At 40.7% G+C, this 9,340-nt stretch overlaps 1 protein-coding gene across 1 annotated transcript in view; it reads left to right on the forward strand.

Moving 5' to 3' along the window:
* The window catches only part of LOC143025230 (uncharacterized), an 11,284-nt gene extending 5,765 nt beyond the window's left edge, over positions 1-5,519 (forward strand). Inside the window, exons 4-5 of the mRNA XM_076184690.1 lie at positions 217-296; positions 4,558-5,519. Coding sequence (XP_076040805.1) covers positions 217-296; positions 4,558-5,299 — 822 coding nt within the window. The 3' untranslated portion in view covers positions 5,300-5,519. The remainder of the gene's footprint in view (positions 1-216; positions 297-4,557) is intronic.
* Positions 5,520-9,340: the final 3,821 nt, after the last annotated feature.

Consider the following 9,340-nt stretch of genomic DNA (forward strand, 5'->3'; position numbering starts at 1 on the left):
GCAGGCACGGAAGAGATCAGAGGAGATCGTCGCGTCGCTCTATCAGAGGACAATACCGAACTGACATGTAGAAGATAACCTACGGACAGCAGCAATAATCAACCGATTCTTAGACCTCACTGCTGATGATATGCAGGACGACGACTTGCCGCCAACAGCAGATCTGGAATTAACGTTGCCCTTTCCCGGCTTTTTTCTTTCTCTCTCCCTCAACAGACTAGAGCCCCGGCCCCACGGGACGACCGCCCCAAGGGACCCACCACCACTCCAGTACCTATCCTCAGGGATGAGCGCAGGTAAGCAAGAAACCCTCCACCAAGGTCTATATAGTATAGGTCAACCCACGAGCGCTCCGTTTTTCCTGTGTTCTGCGCATCCGTGACGTCAACGGGTGCAGTAGGGGTTAAACGCGGGAGCGTGTGTCAATCTGTGTTTGCCACTGAACGGGACAAGGTCACACTTCTCTGCCTACTTATCCTCACCGTTCATGTAGTATCACAATGCCGTCTTGCGCCGTGCGTAGCTGTGCTAATTTTCGAGTGAAAGGGAAATCAAATGTTCATTATTTTCGGTTTCCAAAAGATAAAGAAACCCAAAATAGCTGGATTCAGCTGTGTGGGAGAAAAGACTACATAAACCCACTGACTCAACGTTTATGCAGCAAACATTTTGAACAATCAGCATTTCAGAGAAATATGAAATTCGAACTCCTTGGAATACCGGTGCCTCCAGGTTGTATAGCATTCAAGCCTGGTGCAGTTCCATCGTTACATTTAACATCAGACACAGGTCCACCAGTATTGCAAGAAAATAGCAATGATTATTATATGGATCATGTGAAGATCTGTTTCCCTAGAACACCCATGTAAAGAAATTCCACCCTCATAGTAAACTGGCAAGATGTGACCTTGCACAGCTGTCCCCAGGTCAGATCCGAAGGCGGGGTTATATTCGCATCTAAAGTCATGTCAAGTCCCTGGGATCATGTGAAGACCTACCTCCCCAGATGTGCTCATCTGAAGATCTGTCTCCCTATGCCCGTCTGGGGAGACAGATCTCCAATTAAAGTTAATAATAGTAGTAATACTAATTATTATTATAAGAGAGAGCGGCAGTAGAAAAAGAGAGCGAGAGTAAGGCAGAGAGAGAGAGAGAGAGAGAGAGAGAGAGAGAGAACGGGAGCCATGGGGAGGGGGAGGAGGAGGAGAGAGACACCTGACAGATCACGCCGAATGCACCCAGTGACGTCACTAACCCCCCCACTTCCCCCGCTGGGTATTTGGAACCTGCGCGTGCGTTGACCTATACTATATGGACCTTGCCCTCCACATAACCCCTGAACGAATTCGTCAGGTGACAGACAATTCTATTCAACTTTGAGAAAAAAAATCGCTTCTCAATGTATAAAAAACTATTTCTGTTGGGCTGTCTGGATTAACATTACAGGTAGGACTGTGGCAAATAAATATATGTGTGTATGTATGTATGTATGTATGTATGTATGTATGTATGTATGTATGTATGTATGTATGTATGTATGTATGTATGTATGTATGTATGTATGTATGTATGTATATATGTATGTATGTATGTATATATGTATGTATGTATGTATCTATATATGTATGTATGTATATATATATATATATATATATGTATGTATATGTATGTATGTATGTATATATATACAATATTTATATATATATGTATATATATATATATATATATGTATATGTGTGTATGTATATATATACATATATATATATATAAATATATACATAAATAAATACATACATACATTCATAAATACATAAATACATAAATACATAAATACATACATACATACATACATACATACATACATACATACATACATACATACATACATACATACATACATACATACATACATACATACATACATACATACATACATACATACATACACCAAAGTCTTTTTCTCCCCTACAAGGGAGGTAGCCAGAAAGCAAAGGCATAATATCTACTCCCACCCATTCCATCCCCACATACTCCACTCCCATTCGCCCCCTCCCTCTCTCTTATTTTGGTTCCTCCAGGATGACGGGTCATCCCTGTATTTTGCCCACTGCCCTAGTAGCTGAAAATATTTACCAAACAAGAACATATCTAGGATAAGAATAGTGTCCAGTTATATCCACCAAGGTACAATATTTTACTTGCATTATTCATCATCTTCACAAGTGATACCAGATCCAGGGCATAACACCAAAGAGCTAACATATGCACATGACCTAACAAAGATAACCCAGCACAGCAACTACAAAACAGCTGATGAAAACATCGAAACATACTTATGCAGCTAGAACAATGGATTAGTAAAGATAGAATGGGTGCTTCCCTTCAGAAATTATTGGTAACACTTTAGGCATTAATGAATCAAAGGAACACTGTAGTAAAATTGGATGACTAAACCCTTCCATTGGAAAAACACCCAAAAGCCTTAGTTCTCACTTTAGATATTTACATGACCATATCAAACACTTGAAATTGAAAATCAACAAGAAAACAAACTTACTGAAATAAACAGCAAGCACGGGCCTTGGTCAGCGGAAGGAAACTATTATTTAGAAATTATTTATAAGGACCACACTCCACTACGCTTCCAAAATATGATATCCATCAGGAAAACACAGGCACTCTACGAACTATAGAAAATAAAACACTGAGAATAGTAAGAAGATACACCAATACCACTTCAGTAGAACATCTGCATACAAAAACTAAGATAATCACTATAGATTATCACATTAATATGATAAGTGCACAGTTCTATGCAGTAGCCTTTTAGCCCTACTTGCCGATTTTATTACTTCAAACAAGCACCACAACTGAACGCAACAAAAATACTACTCCAGCAGTATACTTCACAGCAACCATCCACCTGCACCACACAATACACCCATACGGAAGCACATTTACCCTCAGATCACGAGTTAAACACTTCTAGCCCAACCACCAAACTCCTGTTTCCATATTGTTTCTAGTATGATCAATTACATAGATGACACATGAGTAATCAGGCTGTGTACTTTATGGAAGGTTTATCCTATTAAACACAAGGGAGAACTAATTTTCACCAGGTTTAGATAACTACAGGAATGTAAATGAGATAGCACTCAGTAAGTCAGTGGTTCCCAACCCCAGGGTCGCGAACCCAAACTAGGGTCGCGAGGGTGTTTTTGAGGGTCGCCAGAGGGTCTTTTTTAACTTTTTTTTTATTCAAGTTTCAAATGTGCTAGTAAATATAAACTGAACTATAAAAACGAAAGTTTATAAACATTATGCAAGTACGTAAATATATAACATGAAATGGTTGAATTTATTATTACAATTAGGGTCGCGACTCCAGGCTAAGAGTGGATTTAGGGTCGCAGCCAAAAAAGGTTGGGAATCACTGCAGTAAGTTATAATTTTCATGAGATTCACGAGCTACAATTGACGCTCGATAACCATTACAGTTGGCAGTGCAATTGCACGATCTTAGATCAAAACTGTTTCAATAGTTTATTGCCTCAGTAGGTGACAGTTGACAACAAATCTGGTCAGCAATATTTATTAAACAAAATTGAATGCTGTGGACATTCAGTAGATTTAAATTTATTCCTTGAAACAAATGACTGTAATGAATCAAAATATGTCTGTCATGGCACTATAAATTAACGTGTTAGGATAGATAGGTAAGAATCCGGGGTAAAAATCAGGTTACTGTTATTAGCCAACCTTTGTGGTAAGTGAGTTATAGCCCCTAGCATACAATGACGCTGATGTCGGCATCATAAGGTGCGAGTGGGTATACAAGAATGCCGGCGCCGGCGTCCTGATTATATTTATTTTGTAGTTATAGCTGAAGAACCCTCGTATTCTATGTATAGGCTTGATTGCGTTTTCTATGATTATCAACATTCAGGGTGAAAGAGAACGAGTTTTACAGTCGTAACTTTATATTTTATAACGCCCTTATTATGATGCATAATCGTACATCGGGCAGCTTGACACTGCGCTTGTAATTGACTCCCGTCCCGGTGTGTAAACTCCGCTGGTTAGGTACGAAGCAAGTAAGGTGGATGTAGTAGTCCAGCTTGTCCCCATCCTTTGACTTATTTGGTATAGTAAAACTGTTAACCCCTTCAATACGATGACGCCCACGTAGGCATCATGAGGCATGAGTGGTATATGAGGATACCATCGTCGGCTTCTTGGTTATGTTTACTTTGTAGTTGTAGCTGAGTGACCTTGTTCTGTGAACAGGCTTGGTCACTTTTTTAGTAGTTACAAACATTCTGGGTGAAAGAGAACAAGTATAACAGCTGTAACTTTATGTTTTTTTATGCGCATATTGTAATGCATCATCGTACGTCAGGCAGCTAATGTGCGCGCGAATATATGACTCGTATTGAAGAGATTAACTGGTGACCAGGTAACCTGCCCTGCTATCCGTCATATTGGTACACACGATTTGTGAAGTATCCTTCAGGTGGGCCAGAATCTGACGTTGCCCTTCTTTTCTCCCTCTAGGCTGGACGCTAAGACGGGCGCCTTCCTCTACCACTATGAGGGTGCTGACGGATCTATAAAGCACGAGACTCGCTACCCGAACGGCACGGTCTTCGGCAACTTCACCTTCATCAACGACTTCGGGGAGCCCGAGACGCGTTTCTATCAAGCAGGAGCTCTGGGTACTCAAATTGCTGGTGACAGCGTCGGTATCATCGCCCCGCCCACTCTCGTCGACGAGACGACAGACCCTAATTATGTCGATCTAAGCCAGTACGATCACTACAAGCACCTTGAAAGGCCTTACGTCCACATCGCCGGACCCCCAGGCGATGTCCAATTTCCAGATGGATCTCGCTCTTCAGCTTCCCGCCCGAGAGCTCCAGCTCGTCAGCCAGCTCCCCGGCCTCCAGCCGTCGCAGCCCAGGCTCCAGTGCCCCTCGACTTCGCCGACACCGGCAGCTTCCATGCCGCCGGCGGTTTTGAGGAAACGGTAGCTCCCGCACCTCCACCCGCCCCCGTACACCCGTCTCGATCTCGTGCGCGAAGACCCCCTGCCAGCGTGGTGCCCTCCCCACCTGAGTTCCCCGGGGCTCACATCGTGGCCGGCCAGGTCAGATCTCCCGCTCGACCATCCTCCTCACGCCGAGCGCAGGCGCAGACCCACCGTCTCGCTTCCCCTTCGGCCTCCACCGCTGGCGACCAAGAATTCCTCGACAGGCTTATCAGCCAGTTCCAACCTGCCCAATTCTCCGGAAAGTAAGGTGGATAGTCCAAGCAAAGTGGACGAAGAAGAAGAAGAATCCTGTCACACAGTGCAGCAATGGCGACGACGACGGCGAGGTCACACCCGCGACGTTGTCCCAACACCAGTTCGTCGTCGAACCGACCTTTCACCTCTTAGTTATTCCTTTGTTGTATCCCTAGTAAGTAAGGCGTTATTTAGATATTAGGCTAGTCAATACGTGTCAAATAAAATTAAACCCATATCCATGGTTTACTTCAAGCCCGAAAAAAAGGTCGAAGGGACCAAACTTATTCCCACATCATGCCACTGGCGAGGGAAAGTATACTGTTGAATGTCGTGTTTTATGGACATTTGAGAAAGAGAGAGAGAGAATGGGGGGGAGATGAAACCAAAAGAAAGAGGGAAGTAGTCTAAAGCCGAAGTACTTCTTAATCCCTTCAATATTGTAATACTGTTTTTTTTTCTTTACTTTCAAAATATTCAATTTGACTGAGGAAGTGTCTCTATAATGAAGGGGTTATGACGATCCAAACTATTGCATACGACATACCTTAGAGATTTTATTCTAACTAAAGCTAGACTATTTTATTCAATAGTAGAGGCATCATCGCATAGAAGTGATTAAGGATGACGTCCCTCTTAACAAATATCCGTCAATTGTTGTAAATTCAAATGACTAGGACCAATCTTTACTTGTTAATATGAAAATATCTGATCTTTGCTAAAAAAAATTGTATTATCTAATTTATATGTCATTCGGTGTTTCGTAAAATTGAAAGATCATTTGGTATTTCCATGATTCCAATGCCAATATGTTGTAAACATAATCGATTACACCTAAACAAAACGGCAGTGACAAAAAACTGTCCCTCATGTCGCCGGATTGAGCGGGAAGGTCTTCACTTTATGACGCAAGTCGACGAGACTGCTACAGAAAACCAAAGGAGTTTGCAAGGGAGAGGGGCACAAGCTCTCTCTTCGGAAACATGTCGGCCTAATAATAATCCTCCTTCCTTACCCATGTTGGATAAGAAGGGAGGGCTGAAAACCTCGTAGGACTCCGACCTTCAGTAATCATCATATCTAGAATATGTCAAATTTGCTTCACTTGTCATGGTTTTCTAGTGTGACTACGAGTAGCCCTGGGGAGTGATTCCTGGGTGAATGGCTCAAGATAAGCTCAATAGACGACATATCTGCTAGTGTTCTTCATCAAAAGAATGATGAAAATAATGTCAGACATAAATATGATAACTGAACAGCACTTATTGTAGTAAATTTTTTCTTTACTGTTATCTGTTTTACGTGTAGACGGCAATATGACGGCCATTCAGATAACATCACATTCAGAATATTTCGTCCATAAAGCATCACGACTCACTGGATGTGCCATGTACCACTTCTGATATAAAATAATATAAAAATGAAGGAGGCTGTAAGAGACCATAAGGCCGACACTAGGCAATTCCATATCCATTACCACTTATCATCCCCATCCATAAAGTTATCTAACCTTTGCCTAAAACAACCGATAGTTTCAGCGCTCTCTACATGGTTACTAAGTCTATTCTATTTGTTGACCACTCTATTAGTAAACCAGTTCTTGCCTATTTCCTTCTTCAATCTAAAATTTCCCATTTTAGATCCATTACTACGAATCCTGCCCTGTTGTCTTGATATGATGATTTTGTCTGCGACACCCTTGTTAAAGCCTTTGAGCTAATTGAACACCTCTATAAAATCACCTCGCACTCTGCGTCTTTCCAGAGAGTGTAAATTAAGGTACCTAAGCCTGTCCTCGTAAAGTAAATTTCTGAGTTCATGTATAATTTTGGTCAGTCTCCTCTGTACTGATTCTAGTGAATTGATACCCATTATATAGGATGGAGACAAAAATGTACCGCATAGGAAAGGATGGATCTAACAGCAGATAGAATTTGATAACTCCTCTTTACTTTTATTCGTAACAATCCTAGCAATGAAACCTAATGCTCTGTTAGATCTATTCCTGGCGCTAATATACTATTTCCTGGATTTAATGTCAGGACTCACTAGCACTCCCAAACCTCTCTCTCACTCAGTTTTCTCTAAAAATGGTGTTATCTAAGATATATCTGCTTTATGGGTTGTATAGACCTATGTTTAACACACTGCATTTTGAGATATTAAAATCCATTTGTCATTTCACTAACCATATGAACAATTTGTTAAAATCTTCCTGCAGTATATCGGCGTCTTCTCCTGACCTAATTAGGCGTCCTATTTTAGTGTCATCCGCAAATTTACTAACAATACTACTAATTCCATTGTCTAAGTCGTTTATATATATAAGGAACAATAAGGGACCCAAAACTGAGACCTGGAGAACTCCACTAGTAACACTCCCTATTAGGATTTTACACCATTATGGTGACCCACTGTTTTCTGTCACTGATCCATGCTCTAATCCATTCAAACACTTTTCCTCCTATGCCATGGGATTTGACTTCATTTAGTAATCTCTGGTGGGGCACCTTGTTGAACGCTTTACTAAATTCAAGGTAAATAACATCGTAACTATCAATGTTATCTGATGCCTTGTAGACATTAGTGTAAACAAATAGAAGATTAGTTACAACTTACCCTTGGTGAACCCATGCTATGAGTCACGAATCAAATGTCTCTCGATATGATCTCTGATTTTATTAGCTATTATCCTAGCGTCTTACCTATAACCGATGTCAAACTGATTGGCCTGTAGTTGTGCATAGACGATTTATTACCCTTTTTGAAAACAGGAGCAACGTTTGCATGTCCCCAAGAAACAGGAGAGAATCCATTGTCCACCAATTTATTCAATATTTCCGTTAACTGATAGCAGATTTACAATTTATATTCTCGGAAAAAATAATAATCTGGGCCCAGGAATTCTGTAGTTTTAATTCTATCACTCTATTTGACTACTTCTTCCTTACTAATGCTGATGTTAATTAGTCTACTTTCCTCAACCCCACTGAAGATTGAGTCGTAGGCGGGTACTATATGTGCTTCCTTTGTAAATACCGTGAAAAAAAATATTTATTGAACGCCTCGCTCATTTTTTCCTCTGACTCTATCAAGACATTGTCGTTTTTAATTGGGCTTATCCTTTCTTTATATTTTGTTCTGTAGAGATGAAAGAAGCCCTTTGGGTTGGATCTCGCTTGTCTGGCACCCTTAATTTCATAGTTATGTTTCGCTGTACCCGTTTTTTAACCAGTCTAGCCATACCGTCATATCGTTATTCTAACGTAATGCCCTCTTTTATTTCGATTTAAATTTTCAGCCTATCTGCCATCGATTTGGGAGTATTAGTATATCACCTTATTGTTTTGAGGGAATATATTTACGCTGAGCACACAAAATCATAGCGCTTAGGTTACTGTACATTTCATCTGGATCGCTGACCTTGCTATTGACCTCGGACCTGTATGTGGCCTAACCTGGGGATTACACACCTCCCTCTGTGACTCGACCTTGGTCTAGACCCCTGACTGCACTAATGACCTCCTGGCTGACCGCGTACCTGACCTCACTATACTTTTGACCTATACGGCTGACCTTATAATTGTCGGACTGGCCTCGACCAGTTGTACTAAATATTTTCTCAGTTTTTCAAAATTAGCTCTCCTGAAGTCATGTACTAGAATGTTATTTGTACTATTCAATTCTTCCCATATTATATTAAATTTTATTTCTTGATGATCGTTAGATCCTCATTTTTAGTTAAGAGTAAGTCCGGAGTATTCTCTCCCCTCGTAGGATCGGTAATAATTTGTTTTAGGGAATTATACCACATCTAAAAAATAAATAAATAAAATAAAATAAAATAAAATAAAATAAATACGCTTCCTGATCTCCTATTAGAAATTCCCAGTCAATGTTCTATAGTTAAAATCTCCCATGATCACAACGTTGTTTGTACGTGGACGCCCTGTGAATTTCTTGAATCAGGGGTTCAGTCTGTTCAGTGTTAAGGTTAGGAAATCTGTTTAGAGCTCCGATAATAAGTTTCGTATTCTTGCCTATAATCTCCAC

The sequence above is a fragment of the Oratosquilla oratoria genome, chromosome 5 (assembly GCF_046742065.1).
Source record: "Oratosquilla oratoria isolate Oo_2021 chromosome 5, ASM4674206v1, whole genome shotgun sequence".
NCBI classification, from domain to species: domain Eukaryota; kingdom Metazoa; phylum Arthropoda; class Malacostraca; order Stomatopoda; family Squillidae; genus Oratosquilla; species Oratosquilla oratoria.